The following is a 21,977-nucleotide window of genomic DNA, read 5'->3' as shown; positions in this document are numbered from 1 at the left end:
TGTTTAACATCAGGACCCTAATGATAACAGTACATATTGTACTGATAGGTTATCCTGTTAAAACATTCGATTATTATTACAGACGCTGATGCAATCACAGCACAATGATGTAATTGCCCCCCCCCCTCTAGGGTGGAATAAAATCTCGCCAGCTTGCCTCAATAACAAGGTATTTCAACTTACACGATAGAAAATGTAATAACATGTAATTTCAGCCATTTAACTTTTCGAAATATCCAAAAAGCCCTTGCTATTTAGCACATATGGTGCTATGGTGATTTTTCAAAGTACCTCATTGCTGTGAGATTAAATTTTTGTCATCTATCGAAACACTATGCACAGCATATGAAAAGACAAAAGTGGCCAAAGGTTGGAGTTGTTGTAGAGGGTGGGTAGCGTTGCAAGAATTGTGTTAGTATGTCTTTAGATTGCCCCTATCATTTTTAACTTGCGTTGGCCTCCCTGGTCAAGAATTTGTGAGATATTAATTTAAAAACCCCTGTCCATCTACTCTGGGTACCAGATAAAAGTGATGGTCAAATAGTGTGGCCGGAAGTAGAAGGAGAGGGGAGGAAGGAGCTCCCCTCTCGTCCTACTACCCATTATTTCACAGAGGCTCTGGCACCTAAGGTACTGTCCATCTCATACATTTTCAAAATACTTATACCGTAAACTGCAGATTGAAAGCCCAGGACCCTAAAGGGTGGTCAGTGTTATTAGCGCCTCCCCTTACTAAGCTTACTAAACTTTAACCGTTCATGTCCGGTATTTTTATGCCACCCCTGCTTTCGCTTGGAGACTGTTAGCCTCGACTTCGGTGTAGCCTCCCAAATTTCTACTGTAAATATGGCTGACTTTGAAGCAGACATTGTTGATGAATGCAGGAATTTAGAGGAACAAGACCTTTCTGTAAGCAGTTTTTTGTGTCTGTCCTTGTTAATCTTCATCATTTTAACTTTATTGTGAGTCCTTCAAAGTTGAATTCAAGTTAAAAGAATTATCAAACTTATTTACAAAAAGATAATACGATTTCCCTTATTCCATTTCGTTCCTATTTGGAGTTTGACTTGTGGGATCTCAACCAGTCAATTTTAACACATTTCGGGCAACACAATGAGCCTTATGGAGTAAATTGATGTCCCTTTCATCATAGACTCTTGTTAACTGCAAAGAACGTTGTAAAGCAGGGTCACACTGAATGCAAGGAATTTACTATCCAAAATTGAAGGCTTGAAAACTTGCGCACATACCCCCAGTTTCAAGCAAGCTTAGATATACAAGATCACAGTCTCCAATCTCCTTACTGGTCTCTCATGAAAATCTAGCTTTTTGCAGACAATAACCAAGAAAGTATAGGCAGATCCAGAATAGTGATGCTTGAGCATAAGCCTGATTATGTAGATTCCTGAAAAGTCTTATTTTCTTTGATTGAGACCTTTTTATGCATCATGTTACCTCGCTTAGGCATCTTGTTACTGCTCTCTTGACCAGCCCTTGCTTAGGAAACTGACATAAAACTCAAATAGAGAACTGGATTGCACATCAATGGACTTAGCATGAGCATGGGTCATGATTTCAAAACATCAAACCAAATATTGAGATATGAAATGATTCCAGGACCATTCTACAGCAATCTATAGGGTGTAGTCCTTAGAAAGTTTTCTATGGGGTACCCTCAGACCCCCTTGTCCTTCCTACTGTACCTCCGATATTTCTTGTATTCAGCCTTTAAAATTAACATATATTTACATTCCACCTGGGATGACTTTCATCAATACTTCTGGATGCGAGTGCCTCTAAAATTGGGATGGGAGTATCATCAGAAAAAACATGACCTTGTCACACAAACACACATGGTACAGGGTTTCTAACTTGGTTATGCCTTTCCCATTTGATCAGTGGAAGCGCCAACTACTGCAGAGTAGGAGGGTAATGGGCATGACCAGGAACTCCACACCCCTTTTACCTTGTTTCAGTGCTTTGTACCCCCCATTCCTCCTCTTGGTGCTGCCACTGCATTTGATTGTTTTTCCAAGAGACCAGATTGAGCCTTTAATTTGACACATAATTTTGACAGCAATGTTTGAAATTTGTAGCAGTCAGATAGTTCTGATGCTGGCCAACTTCCATCAAGTTAAAATGGTTTAATGAATGCTAAAAATCCCAATCCATTAGCATTTAAATATTTCAGCGAACATGGCATACCTAAAAAGCAATGATCCGGGCCCCAAATTCTAGCGGCATGTGTGGTTTCTAACAGCATGAGGTACTCCCTGCAAAGAGGTACAAAAGTCCATTGTAGTTGTAATTTTTGAAGTTGCAGCAAATGTCATTCTGGTATGGGGAGTGTGACTTTAAAATAGACATACCCATGGCCTTACTCAAGCTAAACTCTCAATTCATACTCAGTCCTGAGCCCTGACAAAGAATAGTAAACAAGCCAAAGGGAAACATTCATGAGAATTCAATGTTTTTTACAATTGCATGCGTTGATATATTGGAGTTGTAGGCAAACCAAGCACCAAGCTAGGGTAGAATCTAGATGTATCTTGCACAGGAGATATCTGGTATGGACTGCATAATTTCTTTGGCATGCTTGCCTAAAGCTATAAAAATTTTACAGCATGCTGTAATTGAAGTATGTGCAGGCATATTTGCTTTTGACGGCATATCATTCTTATGAAGGCTTTTTTCTAGAAATTTTAGACAAGGGTTGTGATCCTTACAAAGAACTTTGTCATGACCTTAGCTCTGACATCATAGAATATCAGTACATAATGAAAAAAGATGTGCAATACTATGTCCAAAGTTCTTTTTTAGCTGGAAAATGATGCTTTGAAAACAGATGTATATTCAAAACTTTTGGCAATATATATACTACAAAATGATCTGTAAGTATTTATTTTATAAATGTTTTTATTGTGTCATCTAATAAAAGGAATTAATATGAAGTTTTAGATTTATTTGCATGTTGTAAAATTCATCTTCATCAGATCTTTTTATGAGAAAAGAAAGATTTTTTTGTATTAGAACTCTTCAAATGAGCTCTGATTACAAAATACATTTTTGATAGTGTTAAAGTGATAATGTTATTTCAATTTTTAGTTTGGCACATATCATTAGAAAGAACCCTTTAAGATAGTCCTACAATTGAAAAATGAACAAGTTAATCTATCAAAAATTGACTGAAATTTAAGCAAAAGGAACACAGTCTTCTTCCCTATCCAGTCACTGAAAATTGGTTTTGGTTTTAAAATTTCGCAGTCAGCTTTTCCAAGTGAGCTTTCTTTTTTCTAGTAATTAATATAGATATTTTTGCTATAAGAAATAAATATGTTCAGACATTTCTGGTTGCTCATAGTGTTCATGCAAAGTTTCTATGGAAAAGACTCCCAGAAAATGTCAAATCTGTGAGTATTCTTTGTCTTGGAGGACAGTTACAAGTTACATTATTACATTGTCAAATATAATGTTTTGAAAAATTATCTTGCTAAAAGAAAAGACTAAAAGAAAAGGTGAATAACTAATAGTCAAATATTTCTTTCTTTTCGTTGTTCTTGCTCTGTTTTTGTCAGTGTTCTTTGTCTTAAGGTTCTTTATCTATTAGCATTTCTTCTTTTCGCTAAATAGGCTTTGAAGCAGACTTTTGGTTGACTTCTAATACTGTTACAAAATACCGTTATTAATATATATTGCTGTTGCAAGCTGAAATGTGCTCTGTTACAGCAATAGCCTATAAAATGCATCATATCTTGATATAGCAAAAAATTGAAATTATATTTTCTGTTTTTGAGTACATTTACGATCACCAAATTTTTATAAATAGGTAGGACAATATCTCAAATTCATAGTTGCAAGATACGATACACAGTTATGCAAAGTTTTTAAATAATTCTTTAATGATCATGTAATCTTAGATTTCAGATGTTTGTTATTCGAGAGGATATATAAAGCAGTAACAGTGTAAATAGACAGTCTTGTAATTTTAATATGTTTTGTAATTTTAAGAGTATTATAATTTAAATATGTTTAATTTAATCAATAAGTAAATGTAGAGTAGGGATGCATTTTGTCAGAATTACAAGCTGAATTTTTGAAAGCTTTTTAAGGCCTTTTGAAAGAAACCAGTGGATTGTAAAACTTTCTTCATTTCTTCAGACAACACCTCACTTAGAATTATTGTGGAAAGTTGGTCAGTTGCTTTGGACAAGAAACTTTGCTGCTGCGCATTTGGCACTCAATCAGGAATGGCCACCAGAAATAAATAAATACATTGAAACCTTGAAAGGTAATCATATTTTTTTTATCTAAAATCAAACTTCCAATATGTATTATCAGACCTCGCAAAACAGATCTTAGAGGCAATATTCTGTATTTATAGCATAATCATTTGAAAGACGGTAGTTTTCATAAACATTGACTCATTAACAAGTAATAAGTTAACCCTTTAAAAAACAAATAATAAATCTAAATAAATCCAAAATATCAGGGGCGGTGCCAGCCACTAAGATCTGGGGGGTGGGGGGATGGACAAAATAAATTTTTAAGGCCGCACCCATTTTACTTTTACAAAACGTCCTTCTACCAAAAAGGAACTCCAATTTTACTCCTAGCAAATGTCCATGATTAACTGTTGGTTACGCAAAGGAAGTTTTAAAACCATAGGGCTACATGACAAAAAATATGACGCCAAAATATGTCCCCTCCCCCAACATTTTCTCTCCAATTTAAACAAATTACAAAACTGATCCTGCCGAAAGTAGTGGGACATGTCCCCAAGCCCCCCGTGGCGCTGCTATTGTTTAGGATCTCATCCTATGATAAAGCCTTCTAAGACCCATCTTGTGTACCATCAGCAAAATTCAACTGCAAAAGTTTGTTGCAGTCCCTTTTCCCAATATAATGTAGCACTGAATCCCGGAAGGTATACAGTGCTTTTACTGTCAGCCAGCGAGTGAAAGAATTCAGGTATTGTGTTGTGTATTCAAATGACAGTTCTAGTCCAGTTCGTGGTTCACATCATGAATACACCAATTCAACTTACAGCCTCATTTTGAAAAATTCTTCAAATTCTGTTGTTGTTGACCACATACTCTGATTAAAAGCATGAATTTAAGGCTCCTATTAAGTTTTTATTGTGTTATTGCTCCCGATATTGACTTTATGACGACATAAAGATAACAATTTTATAAGGCATTTGACCGTGATTGGCGACTAAGGGGGTTTAAGTTTCACTCAGAATGATTTTTGCGGTCAAACCCCTTACATGTTTTCAAACTTCATTTCTCCGTAAAATCTAAATTACAAGCACAAATTATATGAAAGTTAAATCAGGCCGAAAAGTATGGTGATAAAACTGAATCTGGGCACAACAAAGTCATACAATAAAGTTTGGAGTGATGAAGTCCAAAACGAGGCCGTAAGTCGTATTGGATTAGAGCTCTTTCCGTTCTCCAACCTCTTTGCTTTATCTTTAAAATTTTCGATTTTAAACTATGCGCCTCTTCATTCTGCTATTGCATCTACAAATGCTGTTTAATCAGCAACTTCACGAACAGGTTGACTTCCCACTCTTTCCATTTCGTTATTGGCTTTAAAATTGATATCAGCAATTCTTCTCCTGCGATAATATTTCTCTACGAGTCCCATGAAAAAATAAATAAGTGGATTTATCACTGAGTTTGACAACAGCAGAATGCGCTCGATTTCCTCTGGCTGTTCCTGGTACATACGAATTGAGAACGGTGTCGTGCAAGCGAGAAATGACGCGACAATCAGGAAGCAAATAATCAGAGTGACTCGTTCTTTTTTCAAACTTGTTGCCAGATCTCTTCTTGCGGAATGTGCTTCACCAGTTTTGTTGAATCTGGATTGCCGTTTCAAAACATAAAAGGATAAACAGGAGTATAGAAGAAGAACGATAAGTGACTGCAATGACAATATAGTTCCACAAGTGTAGCCCAGATGTGTTGAGCCATAAGTTTCTATAACCGTGTTATTGATCACTTGATCCAAAGTTATTGCAAGAGCACATGCCAGGATAGTTACAAGCCAGATCAATGCTACAGCGATGTACACTCGACGTCGTTTAATATGGAACATACGGTGCTGTATTGGCAACTTAACGGCAAATAGACGCTCGATTCCAATTAGTATTACGAAATTCACTGACACGATCACCGACACAACAATTAGTAAATAGATTGCCGCTATAATTTCATTGCGAACTTGTACATTGTTATGAATCAAATATGTCTCTGTTCCAATTAAAGAAAGGAAGACGATACCAGTCATGCAATCTGCTGTAGCCAGATTGAAGAGGATCAGTTCGAAGTCTGTTATCTTTCGCCATTTCTTGCGGATTATGTAAATTTCCAGTATATTAAGTATTATCGCCGCTACACTCACTGGGTATCCAAATACAAGATAAGCGACTGTTTCTGGGTGCAGACCTGCAGATGAATTCCCTGTCGTCCCGTTCATTTGCCTGAGTTCAGGTTTAATCTGTCTTACCTCGATTTAATGGTTTAATCGATCTTATCTTGTTTTGGGAGTCAATTCAAAGGTTGCTGAGTGCCTTATGGTGCCTTTGCATTTGTTTGTTTGTTGTCAAATAGGAAAAATGCTGTAATCCTTTTATCTGCATTTTGTGCATGGTTGGGTATCTTTAGTGGGACTTTGTTTAAAAACAATATTCAGGTCTCGATGACCTAAAGATTTGGTATGATGAGCTCAATATTACGTCTTTGTCTTTTTAAAACATACAGTGTACTTCAATTAGAGGCCTATTTATATGTGCTTCATCCATGCTAATAAAGACTGACTGTATTTTTAACCCCGGCCTGTCCACAGCAGGCACTGCTAAGTGCCGTGGCAACGAATCGAACACACATTTGTTGACATGATTATGAAGGCACCGCTCATGTCACGTCAGTCAACCGCTCAGAGTTGACGTCACAAAAATCTATTTTTAGAATTTTTGAATTTGGATCCTGAAAGAACATCATGAAATACCTCTTAATGTGCAAAATCAGTCAAATGTGTTTCGACTTGGCTGAGATATGGCCACATTTGTATTGGCTCTTTCCCCATCAAACCTCCGTATCTTGGTCTCGGTTCATAACTTTTATGAACAGAGACAAAATAACAGTGATTCGTTAGCAAACTTCAAATCTTTTATTATTGGCAACATCTCGACCGATGTTAGACATATTTGGCCAATTTTTGCATATTGGGAAGTATTTCATGGTGATCTTTTATGTTATGTGGTTAAATTCAAAAATTCTGAAAATAGTTTTTTGGTGACGTCACACTTTAGAACTCTCTTGCAGCGCGTTTAAAATCGAGGAAACATCGAGTACGTTGCCGATTGGCTCCGTAACAATAGTTCTATTGTATAGTCTAACCAATGGGAATTTAAATGGCCAGTGAAATACTTCAGGACATAGTGCCTTTGTAATAGAGACACTAATTTCATTGTAGGACAGTTTTCATTAATGTCTATACTTTTCCATGCTTCTCTTTAGTTAGGAAATATTAGCTCGTTGCACGTAGGTTTTTTATGTTTCCGTTAACGTTATATTTTACATGCCCTTTTACCCTACAAAGTTCCTAATATATTTATCACCTCCTACTTACGTTTTTATGTATTCACGCTAAATACCGCCTTTGTACTACGGAATAAGCAAATATTGTAAGTAGATTAGTAAGAGTCATCGTGAACATTTTATAAGGAGTAGAAACTTGTATCAGGGGACACACTTGTAGACACACAATCACACACACAGTCGTGGACTGAAAAGCTAAGAAAGGGCTGATGGCATTCAACCCGAGTGGCTTGTGAAAGCACTCGTGGTACCGTTTCATACATATGTATATATAAATAGTAAAATGACGTAACAGTGCCTGTAATAGGCTTAGCTTTGAATGGAACAAAAGGAATGGATTTTGTGTCTCAAAATGTGTATTCGCTCGGTCAATCAATCAAACAACAAATGGTGTCAGAAATTTTACAATGTAGCAGCAAATTTTACACCTTTAATCTTTTAGTTCTGATAGAGGGGAAAAACTTGGTGCTAGAGCATTACATCAAAAAACCCCAAAAGTAAAAAACAACGCACTCGATACATTTTCTGTGTAGCTCTCTACTTTATTGTTGCTGATTTAAATATCAGAGTTGTTGCTAATATTTGAATGGCTGCTTTGTATATCAGCAAGCACATGGACAGAACATAAATACGCAGCTACGATGAAGTGACATGTGATTATAAACACGTGTTATGCTACATTGGAGCAGGGAGCTAAAGCCCCCCCCCCCTCACTCACGCAAAAATCGCAAAAATATCAATTTCGTATCATATTGTAAATATGGTTTTCAGTTTGATTTTAATAACAGCTTTTCAATGTATATTTTGCATTTTATGATTTTATAAATGTTTTATCGGAGGGCCATCCGAAAGGCAACGTATGTTGAAGAGAGTGAATAAAGTGAGCCCTTCCAAAAAGAATAAAAATGGAGTGAATAAATGGAATGAAAAAAATATGAAATATGTATTTGTGAGAAATATTTGTAAGAATATGGTGCTTTGTAATTCTTTCAGAAACTTTATAATTCTCCTCACCAAAATGTTAGCTTCCTCTGCGTTCAGAAGCGCTAAACAGTAATTCTGCTGACTGAAATATCTTGAATGAAATCCGGAAATTGATGTGACCCAAAAAGGACATGTTCAAACTTGAACGATAAATTAACGTCATCGAAAGATACACCTTCCTGTTTACGGCCAAAAGTCAAGACAAGATTAGCTAACTTTAAAACTTCCATATCTATACCTAATTTGTTATAAAAATAATGAATATTAAAAGAATGTTAAGGCTCAAAATCGCTGAGAATTAAGAATAATTTAAGAATAACCTTTGGCACAAAATAGAAAAAATTAAAAATATTGAGCCTCAGCAAAAACTTAGGTATTCTTATAAAATGTGTGTAGATGGGAAAGTGAAAGGTTTTGGCTCTGTACAATAATCTTTGGCTGTCATTTAGGGATGATCATAAATTATGATTTATGATTTCTGTTTGAAACAGGAGTCAAAGCAGTCTAGTTGAAGACAAAATAGCTAAATATTTAAACTTTTCATATATACAAGTTTTGCTTAAAGCTTGTTATTTTCATCTTTGCAATTACCTATTTGAAGATAAATGATAAAGACCCTTTAACGTGAAATATTTTTAGCATTTAAAGGCGTGGGAAATATCCAGGCACCACCATTGCTTTGGTCCCCGAAGTGCGGAATATAAATACAATTTCGTGGCTTGTCAGTTGTTTTCTACACATGTACTTTATATTGTATAATATTGGTACATGCTCGTTCCAATTACGTCTGAAGACCAGCAAAAAAAGAAAAGCTTGTATTTTGTTAATTTCAAATTAACATATTCATATCATTTTCATTTATACAGAAAACTAGATTAATGCGTTATATATTTTTTCAAATAAAAAGCCCAGCCTGCTGCAATTAAGTCTCATTGCCTTACTTTATTGATCTCAGTTTTTCGTCGCTTTAATTAGACTTGATTTCTTCACACACTTCTCATTTAGATCAGATTAGTGGGATTTTTACCATGGATTTTAAGGGTAGGGTTTACAGACTTAATCAAATTTAAGGGTATAAATCCACTCGTCAAACTGACCCACCCTCCTTAAGCCAGGAAAACGACGAGTAGTAAGGGGAATGTTTTTGTGGGACGAGACTGCCATGTAGAAATCTCTTGAAATTGTAAGCAGTTTGCTAGTAACAGAACAAGTTTCTAATTAAATAAACATTTCATTTCTGTGAATAATTAATAAAACATTTATGAAGCTCATTTCATTTCATTATATTTGGAGTGGCTCAAAACCTTTTAACTCTCTCACTATATACAATTTGATGATAGCAACAGCCTTTTTGCTGTAATGGTTAACTTTGAAGGGAGACGTCAGTAAAACACTTCTTGTCGAGTCTTAGGACATGTAAAATGTGTTTCTTGCGTACAAGTGCCAAAAACTTCCTTATCATGGCAGCTACTGGTAAGTAGAGGATAGGATGGCGGCTCTTGAGTGAAAGTTATTGTTTTGAAAAGCATTGCTTGGATACGTAAGAAAAATCGAACGACAGGCTGATATCCTGTCTCAAATCTCGTAACACCCATTCAATCACCCTCCTTTTCTACAAACGCTGGGTTATTTGCAGCTTCAGCAACATGCAATCGGTTTGTTCTTCCCATTTCTTTGTTAACCTTGAAAGCATCTTCAACAGATTTTCTCCTACGGTGATATTTCTCGACAAACCCCTTGAAAAAATAGATCAGTGGATTTATAGCAGAGTTCGACAGAAGTAGAATCGATTCGTTATCTTCTGTTTCGTACTTGTACAACTTAACCGAAAACGGAGTTGTGCAAATAATAAATGATGCAACGACCAGGAAACAGACAATTAGTGTGGCCCGCTCCCTCTTCCAACTTATCTCAAGGCTTTTCCTTGAAGCCTGAAAAGTAGCTCTATTGAATTTCTTGAGCCTTGATTGTCGCTTTGCAACGTAAAAGGCTAGGCTCGAGTAGATAACAATTATAATGAGAGACTGTAGAGACAAGAAGGACCCGTAGGCAATGCCAAGGTATTTCGAGCCATATTCCGTTAGTATCCCATTATTGATTACATGATCCAAAACTACTGCAAGTATGCAAATTATGATAGTCAAAAGCCAGATTATCGCAATGCCTCCGTATACTTTCCTCCGTTTCATATGGAACATACGATGCTGCAATGGGAGCCTAACGGCGAATAGGCGCTCAATTCCAATAAGTATAACGAAATTTACTGACATTATCACTGCGATGAAGATTAGTATGTAAGAGCCGGCGTAAATTTCTTCCGAAAGGCTCTTGTCGGACAGATACCAGTGTGTCTCAAATCCTGTACTTATAAGGTTGGCGATTCCAGTCAAACAATCCGCTGTAGCCAGATTGAAGAGGATCAGTTCGAAGTCTGTAATTTTTTTCCGTCTCTTTCGTATTATGTAAATTTCCAGTCCATTTAGAATGATCACTAATGTGCTCACCGTGTATCCCAGTACAAGCGAGGTGATCGTTTCTTGATCGAGACCTGTAGTTGCATTCCCTGCAGTTCCATTCATGTTTTGCTTAGTCAAGGTTTAATCTAATCTATCTTACCCTATCTTAGCATTCTACTTAGGCTTTACTGCGTTTACTTTAGACCCTTGCATTGCAAAATGTACTGCTGGTCTTCGGCGCTGGGTCTTCACTTTGTGCTTATTTAGCTTCTTTGAATTAAGCCTTTGTTTGTTAACAACATACTTCTATGTCATTTTAATTTTGCATATTTTTCTTTCATTGTGGATTGTACAATAATTAGGCTTTAATTTGTCCTAGCGCTTGACTTCTTCTGAACAATCAATCGTCTTAGACGCCATTTCTGTTTCGTAAAGAGGTTTTTCTGATGACACAAAACACTGTCCTCTGGTCAGGTAGCATTTGTTGAAAATGAAAAAGAAATGTCGATATAGAATAAACGCTCTTTCGCCCTTTGCAAAAAAGGGAGAGCAGTTTTCACTATCGTTTAAGATTTGTGTTTTCACTATTCCTTGCGAGAGTTTTCAATTTTTTCCCGTTCAAAGTCATATTTAACACATTTGATTCCTTCATAACTTCTTGCAGTTTGGAAATCTATAATCGTTTTTGCTCGCAAAGCCCCTTCTGTAACCTTAATTTCGCTGATTTTTAATATTTCTTAAAGCTTTGATAGACTCTTATCTTGCATACTTTATTCAATTGGTAATCAGCCACATTTAAACAAAAGTCCGTCATATAGTGTGAATTTAGTTAAAAGTATTGTATCATAGTGTTATTTTATTTTTTTGCGATATCATTGATTTTAATTTTTTGCTTTTTGATTCTTATATTGTTATGCTTATGGTTTTTTGCTTCCTTTGGATGTTTTACCTCAACTTAAGGTTTTAATGAACTTTGAAATGGACTTTTAATCATGCATTCCCCCTTTTCCATCTATTTCTTCATTTCCGTAGTCACATTTCCCTATTCGCTGTGTCTCCCTCGCAAGGCCCTGATTTGACATGAAATCGACTGGAACGCTTCATGCTGTAGCCTGTGCCGAGCATTTTAACTCCTATTCGAGCTAAAAGGCAGCAGTTATTTGTTGAATAGTTTTCAGGGTAAAGTTAAAACATCAAGATAACCCATTAGGAGGCCTATTATCACTTTTACCGTGTACGTTTTCAATATTCAAAAAATTTTCAAACACTAATGAACTTGAGATTTTTAAACGTGTAAATAACGGCTGTATTGTGGCCAGTTGTAAACAGCTGGTTACGTGACGCTATTTACGATCTTTCAGATTTGAAATTATTCAAAACTTGGAATAATAATTTTAAATTTACAAAATAGAGTAATTTGCATTAATAACATCCTACTGTGCCCTTTTAAATTTGACTCCTAATAAACAAGCTTGAGTGCTAATCAAGAATAAGATCAAAATAGAACAAATTTTAAAAAGTAAAACTCAAAAACAATCCTCGTGATTTTGTCTTAGTTTGCACAGTTTGATGTCTTCTGGAACTAAATCAACATTTTTCGTCACAATGATTAAGATTTTTTATTCGGAAAGTCAAAGAGCTCTCTAACTTTGAATCCTAAAAACGAGTAATTATTACTCTTACGTTCTTTGTGCCAGATATAGAGAGTTCTCAAGTAATGACGTCACAAAAATATATGCTTGGAATTTTTTAATTTGAATCACGTAACGTGAAAAACAGCATTTGGCGCTGTTTATATACCGAAAGGCCGCCGGTTCACACATGTTTAGAAAAAAACTTGAAAAATTTGAATCTTATTTTTTTTCCCAACAATTTTAACTAATCAATCCGGGATATTGTTTCTACAATTTCTATGTTGGCTGTGTCCACTTGAACTTTTGTTTGCCTATTTCTGGAACCACGTATGCACAGTATGGCACTTCGATATAGTGCAAATGACAGCTTGGTACGAATCCAATTAGTCACCCGTGAAATTGACAGATCACGTTTCTCTGATATCTTCGTAGATAAAACCTTTGTAGATAAAAGCATCATGAAATACTTTTAAATGTTAAAATCAGCTAAATGTGTTTCGAATTGGCAGAGATATGGCCACATAAGCATAGGATCTTGCCCCATCAAACCTCTGTAATTTGGTCTTGGTTCATAATTTTATGAAAGAGAGCTAAAATAACAGTAATCCGTTTGCAAACTTTCATTGACCATATCTCACCCTATGTTTAGCATACCTAACTGGTCACGCTTAAATGCTTTTCAATATTATCTAGTGCAATTTTTTTAAAGATATATTGTCTAGCAAGCGGTATATTTTCAAATTTATTTCCTCGCCCAAACATCAATCAGTGATAATATGTCAAAGATAGAATTCTCTAACTTTATCTGACAAAAAATTATTAAGCGTGAAATTGTGTTTTTATATTTCTAGAGAAGCTACGGGAAAGAGTTAAAAACCTGGTTTCAAAAGCATATTTGAATATCCGCATTGGAGAGTTTGCAAATTTGTTGGGAATGACCGAACAAGACGCCATCGAAGGTAAATTTTCTCATTGTACGTCAAGTGTAGTCTTATCCTAACTCGTGGTTCGTGTACTGTTTCTAACCATTTTTGAATAGCGTTCGAGTACCCTGGATACCAGAGTCTCCATAATTTAGTCTCAGAAGCATAGTTTAAATCTAGTCTCAGAAATTTTTATTTTGGTGGGGACTGGAAAAAAGATCTCCTCTTTTCTGCCCGTCATCCGCTCCAGCTGTTCTTCACCACCACATCGGTCTACAATATCTTATCCCCGGTTTTTCGAGGCTCTGGTACCCAGGGTAGCGTTGAAGTCACTAGCCGCAATTTAATTTTACCTCCCTTCTCTTTCAAGCCTTCTTCTCCAATAATCCCCCATTTTCGGAAGCAAAAAAAATGAACTCCTTTCTCTTTTAAGGCCCCCTCATAATTTAATACAACAAACTTCAAAGTATAATATTTTATTTACAATGCAGTGTTCTGCAATACATTGTCATTGAGCTTCATATGTTTCAGTTTGTCGGCCTTTTTTAGTTCGTTCTTTTTAATATTTATTAATGCCTTTTCATTTTGACATCGCCTTGAAGATTCCTTCGACTACACGTCTAATTACCCTTGATCAGTAGGCATAAACTCCAATCAACATATATCTAAAATGAGAACTCCTCTCAGCAAAGTCCCCTTTCTATTGATTCCCAATGATTTATGAAAAAGTAGAATTTACAGTATCTCGTGAATAGGATGTATTGCTATTCTCATATGCTACTAATTCTTTATTTTCTTGCCTGTTGAGATAGCTTTCACACTATTTACGTATCTGAGCTGTGATACGTTGTTGGGTCATAAGTTGGGTCGAATCCAAGCCGTCTCTACAGCGTGTTACGTTGGGTCAAACCTAGATTCCCTGGCCGTCTCTACAGCAAACAGGGAATTGTTTTTTGCTAATTTTCGTGTTCAGTGTTCATGCCTTCTCGTGATTATATACTGTGCACAGTATTTGACTCCAAAGGATGATCACCCACTTCCAATAGTCCTCTATCTACCTACGGATTAGAGTTGCTACTTCCTTTGTAGGTCAAAAGAAGACTCCTTTCCATCTTTATTTTACCTCGATTCGAAGTTCTCATTTGGCGTGATTTTGTTCGCTCAGAAGCTCAACTCTCAAAGCAATTTGTCTGTCAATCGATGATCTAAATTTCGATGTGATTTCGTACCAGTTGATTTGAGCAGATGTTTGAACGTGTTGTCAGTTGGAAATTGCAGCATCTGTTTCGGTTATTTGAATTCCATCTTTGAATTCTGTGTACAAATTTACCCAACACATGCTTCTTGCTCGATATATCTGAAGAAACATTTTTTCAAATACTCATTTATCTTACACATAATTTTATATTTAGATGCAAGTGATTATATCCAGTTCATTATTCTTTTAGCTGCTCGTCAAAAGGGTTGGCAAATTGACATCCAATCAAGGTTTATCCACCCCAAAGCACAAGGTAAGGACTGAAATTCCAAATTTGTTTTGCACATCAATAAGTAATTAAAAAACTTCAAACATTTAAGCAACATGGAGGGAATGCTAGTGCAATTTGAAAACTAATTTTGAGTAAACATTAGAAATATAATTACTATTGGCACTAAACGCTTCAGAAGACAATTTACAAGACGATACCACACGAGGTGTGGTCAAGCATTTCCCTCCTGCTGCCAACAAGAAAACAATTAAAAATAAACAGTTACTAAAATCGACACAAAAAACAAAAAAGACCGCGAAGATGAGAGTTTTATTACAGTCTCTATTCAGTATGAACTCGAAGAAGCAATCAAGAAACTTCCTGTTCTATACACCAAAAACGTAATCTTTATTAAACATTAAAAATCGTATTTCACAAACATCATAGCACATGTACAGACTAAAAAAGGGGAATCGCTGAAGTCAGTACATTCCCTACCCTCTTTGTGTCAGAAATTGTCTTAGGAAGCAAAGCTGGCAACTTTTTGAACAAACCCCACGTTTTAAAGAAGACATGCTGCAGAACAGCTGACGAATACATGCGGACAAGAGATACTGTCCGTTGTGAGAATGTTTCTGTCGTTCAAAATCTATTTCTAAAAGGCTTTGGTCGTTAAAGGTTCTTGGGCCAGAGCAATTTATGTATGAAGATTTGTCCTGTAATGATTGGTCCATTTATAAGGCTACCTTGTAGCCGAATTCAAAATCTTTATGTATTGAGATTGCATTCAGATATGAGTAAAATTTATGTTATTTGCTAAATACATGTCCATGTTGTGCATGCTTAAATATTGGATTACTCATTTGCAGCTCCAACGCAATTATTCACTTATATTTTATATGGATTATTTTTTAGCAAGACAGGGCTGTCGTGCCATTGTATTTTTGCGGGGTAGGGGGAGGGGGCAAGACGTAGATTTAAAAAAAAATTTGAATTTAACAATAAACAAACATTTAGCCAAATCGAACGAGTGACAGGAAAATTAAGAACCAGGAACCTTAGGATTTCGAAAACAGAAGGTACATAGCACGATTTGAATGCAACAGAAACTCAAAATGTTGAGTTTTACCCCCCTATTTAAGAAGGCCCAAGTGAAATGGAAAACATTTCAAGCGGTCTTTATCAATGTCTTCAAAACGAGATTCATATTAGGCGGGGGGAGGGCTGTCCATTGTATTGTTTCCCGTTTAGTATTCTGCTCTTAAGGAAATATATTACAGTTTAACAATTTTGGGCCCAGCATCCCCCAGCCCTGCACATAGCTATTTACGGCATTTCCACTGTATTGTTTGTATATTCCTCTCAAATTTCGCAGATTCTGGAAACCAGACGGATGTGAGCCAGCAGACAACAAGTGAACAGCAACTCGCTTGCCTCACCGATTACATCTCGTATCTTGAAAATTAAGCAAACGCCTTTCGTTGTTGAAATTCATCTCTTTTTCAATCGCGATTAACGAAAGGCAGACTGGTGTTCTCTTGAGATGTGAGCAAGAAAAGATAGAGGATAGAGTCTACAGAGGCGAGTTGTTTAATTGACTGCTATATCCTTCTTTCAAAGTAAGGCAGATATTTCTTTCATATGCTAACAATGTTCAAAGAATTTCGGAACAATTTATCGATTAAGATTGTAACAAGACTGATAATATCTGTTATAGCATCTTGAGCATAATTTTTACTTTCTTAAAAGAAGAAACGATGTTGTTTTTGAAAAAACCTTTCTTTTTTCTTGCTACGGTATTGGAAAGCTTTGCAATTTGACCTCTTCAAATATACATAAGGTCTTCCATTTATGTTGTGTAAGAGTAAAATGTGTCCTGCCACTTCTTGCATGGGTGTGGCACGTTACGGCAATTTGTTTCTGAAATGCACATAAAGTGAGACAACAATCGGTTTTGGCAAAATCAATATGTTATAAACGTTTCAGTATGCAAGTATAAGGAACAATTTACTGTAAGTAGGAAAGGACTAAACGATTGGGATCATAAACCATGTGACCTAACAGTACGCAGTAGAAGCAATCAGGACGTGAAAGAAGACATAAAAAATGGCAAATAATACTTTTGACTTTGTTCTAACTTTTTCTCTCCTCCTTTCATTCTTTTGTACCTAGGGTATAATGCATGTGACATGAGATTATAATGACGTGCCCTGTTAACTGGGGGCAGGGAGCTGACAACTCCTCCCAGTCAAGCAAACAAAAACGTCCAAATTTGCAATTAAAAACAATTTTAGCAGGGGTTTTTCAGTTTGAGTTGATTAAAAGCATTTTAATTCATTATTTGTAGATTGATATTGTTAGTAATTGATCGGAGGGCCCCTTGAAAAGAATGAAAAATTGATTGTCATAAATATGAAATTTTTCAAAATATTTGTGAGATTATGACACTTTGTAGTTCCTTTATAGGACATTATGATTTTCCCTACAAAAAATTTAACTTTCGCTGCATCCCTGCATTCTGAAACGGTAGATAGTGAATCTATTGATTGTAATATCTAGAATGAAATCAAAAGATGGATTTGATCCAAAAAATGACATATTATTTTCTTTATACAGAAGGTAATATAGTCCTACGAGACTTAAGCGCATTATCAACGTTAGTAGAACGTGACCGTATCGCCTTTCCGAATATAACCAAAGTGAAGACAAGAGCGAGTAGCTATAGACCTGTAATATCTATAAGGAGGGAAGAGAAAGGGTGAGGCTTTGTGGAAACATTCTTGAGCGGAAATATAGGTGGGGTCGTAGTCTTTTAAGTTGGTTAGATTTTGGTTTGAAACAGGAATGAAATCAGTGTGGTTGAATGCAAAATAGCTTATATTTTCCTTTCCTATGTACACGTTCTATTTGAAACTCGTTATTTTCATCACCCAAGCTACATTTAAGAAAAGAAGTTATCACCATACTTGAAATTAGCATGTACATTAGCCTTTAACATGTCTGGGAAATATACCGGTTTCACAATTACTTGGGTTCCTGAAGTCTAGAATATCAATGTAATTTTGGAATGTCAATGTAAGGCATGCCAGTTGGTTGCTAAAAGTGTATTGTGTATTGGTACATGTTAATTCATTAATTTGTAGAGACCAACAAAAAAGAAATGTATTTCATATCATTATCATTTTTATTTTTTATATCATGCTTTTAATTATGGCTATTTAAATTCGATAAGGGTATATATAACATATGATTTTCATTTATACAGAAAACTAAATAAATGCATTAAATATTTTCAAAGTACAAACTCCGCCTGCTGCAATTAAGTTGCCATTGACTTACTTAATACATCTCAAGGGTATGGTGGCACACATCAAACTGGGTTTCCCTCCATCGGCCAGAGAATCGAAGAGTTATTGGGGAGTGTTTTGTGGGGCATAATATAAAGCGATGTTTATATAATACTCTAAAGACTGCCATATAGAGTGGCAACAAGTCTTCTATAGCAAGCAGTTTAACAATAACAGAACAAGTTTTTAATTAAGTAAGCATTTCATCTTTGTCAATAGTCAATTAAATAGTTATCAAACTCAGTTCGTTTGATGAGAATGTTAATGAGAATATATAAAAAAATAAATGTTTTGAAAGCGTATTGGTTGCAGGGATCCGCTTGAAGATTCCAATGTTCGTTTGAATCGAGAAAGACAGGATGATACCCAGGCCCAAGGCCAGAAGTGATAAGCCCTCCCTCCCCCAACCCATTATTATTATTGTTATAACATTATTTACAGTTGGTTAAAATAATTTCAGTTCTAACTTGAACTAATTAAGACCAACTATTTACCCTAGATGAGGAAAATGTTATTGTTGGGTTTAAATACTATGTTACAGTTTGTGGCGTCAGCCTTCCTTCCCCCAAGAAAGCTTCCTGGCCTCGGGCTTGCGTGATACCCGCTCAAATCTGCTAACACCCATTCAATCACCCTCCTTTTCTACAAACGCTGGGTTATTTGCAGCTTCAGCAACATGCAATCGGTTTGTTCTTCCCATTTCTTTGTTAACCTTGAAAGCATCTTCAACAGATTTTCTCCTACGGTGATATTTCTCGACAAACCCCTTGAAAAAATAGATCAGTGGATTTATAGCAGAGTTCGACAGAAGTAGAATAGGTTCGTTATCTTCTGTTTCGTACTTGTACAACTTAACCGAAAACGGAGTCGTGCAAATAATAAATGATGCAACGACCAGGAAACAGACAATCAGTGTGGCCCGCTCCTTCTTCCAACTTATCTCAAGGCTTTTCCTTGAAGCCTTAAAAGTAGCTCTATTGAATTTCTTGAGCCTTGATTGTCGCTTTGCAACGTAAAAGGCTAGGCTCGAGTAGATAACGATTATAATGAGAGACTGTAGAGACAAGAAGGACCCGTAGGCAATGCCAAGGTATTTCGAGCCATATTCCGTTAGTATCCCATTATTGATTACATGATCCAAAACTACTGCAAGTATGCAAATTACGATAGTCAAAAGCCAGATTATCGCAATGCCTCCGTATACTTTCCTCCGTTTCATATGGAACATACGATGCTGCAATGGGAGCCTAACGGCGAATAGGCGCTCAATTCCGATAAGTATAACGAAATTTACTGACATTATCACTGCAATCAAGATTAGTATGTAAGAGCCGGCGTAAATTTCTTCCAAAAGGCTCTTGTCGGACAGATACGAGTGTGTCTCAAATCCTGTACTTATAAGGTAGGCAATTCCAGTCAAACAATCCGCTGTAGCCAGATTGAAGAGGATCAGTTCGAAGTCTGTAATTTTTTTCCATCTCTTTCGTATTATGTAAATTTCCAGTCCATTTAGAATGATCACTAATGTGCTCACCGTGTATCCCAGTACAAGCGAGGTGATCGTTTCTTGATCGAGACCTGTAGTTGCATTCCCTGCAGTTCCATTCATGTTTTGCCTAGTCAAGGTTCAATCTAATCTATCTTACCCTATCTTAGCATTCTACTCAAGCCTTACTGCGTTTACTTTAGACCCTTGCATTGCAAAATGTACTGCTGGTCTTCGGCGCTGGGTCTTCACTTTGTGCTTATTTAGCTTTTTTGAATCAAGCCTTTGTTTGTTAACAGCATACTTCTATGTTATTTTAATTTTGCATATTTTTCTTTCATTGTGGATTGTACAATAGTTGGGCTTTCATTTTTCCTAGCGCTTGACTTCTTCTGAACAATCAATCGTCTTAGACACCTTTCCTGTTTCGTAAAGAGATTTTTTCAGATGACACAAGACAATGAAAATGAAAAATAAAAGTCGATATGGAATGAGCTTATTTTAGCCCTTTTGAAAGTTGTGAGCACTGCTTTGCATTGTCTGCGTGCATGATAAGTTTTTGGGGTGGAGGTCAAGTTTGTACTTTGATACTTTAGTTTGTTTGATATGTTTGCCCCGAGAGGCACAAATCACTTCCCTAGAAATTCCCTAGAAATCCTATTTCGTTTGTAGACGTGTTATCATATATATTTAAGTGTTATTATATCTTTTTGCGATTTCTCAATTTTTTTAGTTTTTCTGGTTCATGAATGTAATAATGATCAGGAAAATGGGGATTGTACTCATGCATTCTTCTTTCTCCCTCTGTTACTCCGCAGTCACATTTCTTCTTCGCAAGGCTCCCTCGCAGTGCATACCTTTTCCGTATAGATTTGATATAAAAATAGACTTTTGGAAAGTATAGCAAAACAAAGGTAAAAGATATAGAAAAGGCCCTGATTCAAAAAGAAATCGACTGGAACACTCCATGCTCTAGGATGTGCAGATTCAATAGAGATACTGTAAAATACAACGAAACTCCGATCTAATTCACCATTAATGAAACATTATAACTCCTACTCAAGCTAAAAGGCAGCAGTACTTTGAATAGTTTTCAAAGTAAAATTAAAACATCAGAATAACCCATTAGGAGGCCATTGCGGATCCGAAAAAACCTATTATCATTAATACCGTGTACATTTTCAATATTCAAATAATTTTCAAACATTAATGAACTTGAGATTTCTTAAACATGTAAATAACGGCTGTATTGTGGCCAGTTGTAAACAGCTGGTTACGTGACGCTATTTACGATCTTTCAGATTTGAAATTATTCAAAACTTGGAAATCTAATAGAGTAATTAGCATTAATAACATCCTACTTTGAACTTTTAATCAAACGATATCAAAATAGAACAATTTTAAAAAGTAAAACTTAAAAACAATGCTCGTGATTTTGTTCTAAGAGGATTCCGTAACACACACGAACTTTCTCTTGTCACGCCTCTGTTCGGTTTGTACGTTTCTAGCTCCATGGGCAACACGACCATTGTTTGGAAAAAATTGAACGGCAAAATAAAATAAATCATAAATGGTGATTACTAGTGGTTTCTGATAACAAGCGAGTTGTTTTGATTCTCAGAATAATATTCGTTCCTCTTTTGTTCGGGGACACATGATTGTAAAATTAAGCCTTTGTTTAGCTTGTTGTCAAGTGTGAAAGCGTGCAGTTCCCAAAATGCATTGTATCATTCGCGCCAAAACCAGTTCTCAAATCTACGACGTTGATTGACTAGTCATTTTACAGATGCAAATGAGAGGAGCAGTTGATGGAAGCTTGCCAAGTCTTTATGCGAAAATTTCTGCTACTTATGGATTTACACTTCTTAAATTTAGTTCGAACTCTCAAGGATTGCTTCAATTTTCGACGGAGTGCAAAAAAATATTTGCTGCGGGACGCCATTGGTTGAATTTTGGAACAGGCACGAATATCAAAACCTAAGTCATCGTTTAGTTCATAAGGTAAAACTTTGGAATTTTACTTTTCATAAAGTTTTGACAAACCGGCCGCCATTCACAGAAACCTTTATTT

At 36.0% G+C, this 21,977-nt stretch overlaps 2 protein-coding genes across 2 annotated transcripts; one reads left to right on the top strand and one right to left on the bottom strand.

Annotated features, from left to right (window-relative positions):
• Window positions 1-763: 763 nt before the first annotated feature.
• On the top strand, window positions 764-16,804 carry LOC135681579 (COP9 signalosome complex subunit 8-like). Its single transcript, XM_065196119.2, has 7 exons — window positions 764-909; window positions 2,821-2,891; window positions 3,362-3,410; window positions 4,159-4,288; window positions 13,533-13,640; window positions 15,053-15,115; window positions 16,449-16,804. Exons 1-7 carry the CDS (start codon window positions 847-849, stop codon window positions 16,538-16,540), a joined length of 576 nt encoding a protein of 191 aa, XP_065052191.2. The 5' UTR covers window positions 764-846; the 3' UTR covers window positions 16,541-16,804.
• Window positions 16,805-17,739: 935 nt separating this feature from the next.
• On the bottom strand, window positions 17,740-20,985 carry LOC135681577 (uncharacterized). The gene has a single exon (XM_065196117.2). It carries the CDS (start codon window positions 20,027-20,029, stop codon window positions 19,046-19,048), a length of 984 nt encoding a protein of 327 aa, XP_065052189.2. The 5' UTR covers window positions 20,030-20,985; the 3' UTR covers window positions 17,740-19,045.
• Between the last annotated feature and the right edge of the window lie 992 nt (window positions 20,986-21,977).

Source organism: Rhopilema esculentum, chromosome 12 (assembly GCF_057945365.1).
Source record: "Rhopilema esculentum isolate cy_ngs chromosome 12, ASM5794536v1, whole genome shotgun sequence".
Classification (NCBI taxonomy): Eukaryota; Metazoa; Cnidaria; class Scyphozoa; order Rhizostomeae; family Rhizostomatidae; genus Rhopilema; species Rhopilema esculentum.
This window is presented reverse-complemented; position numbering and strand designations above follow the sequence as displayed.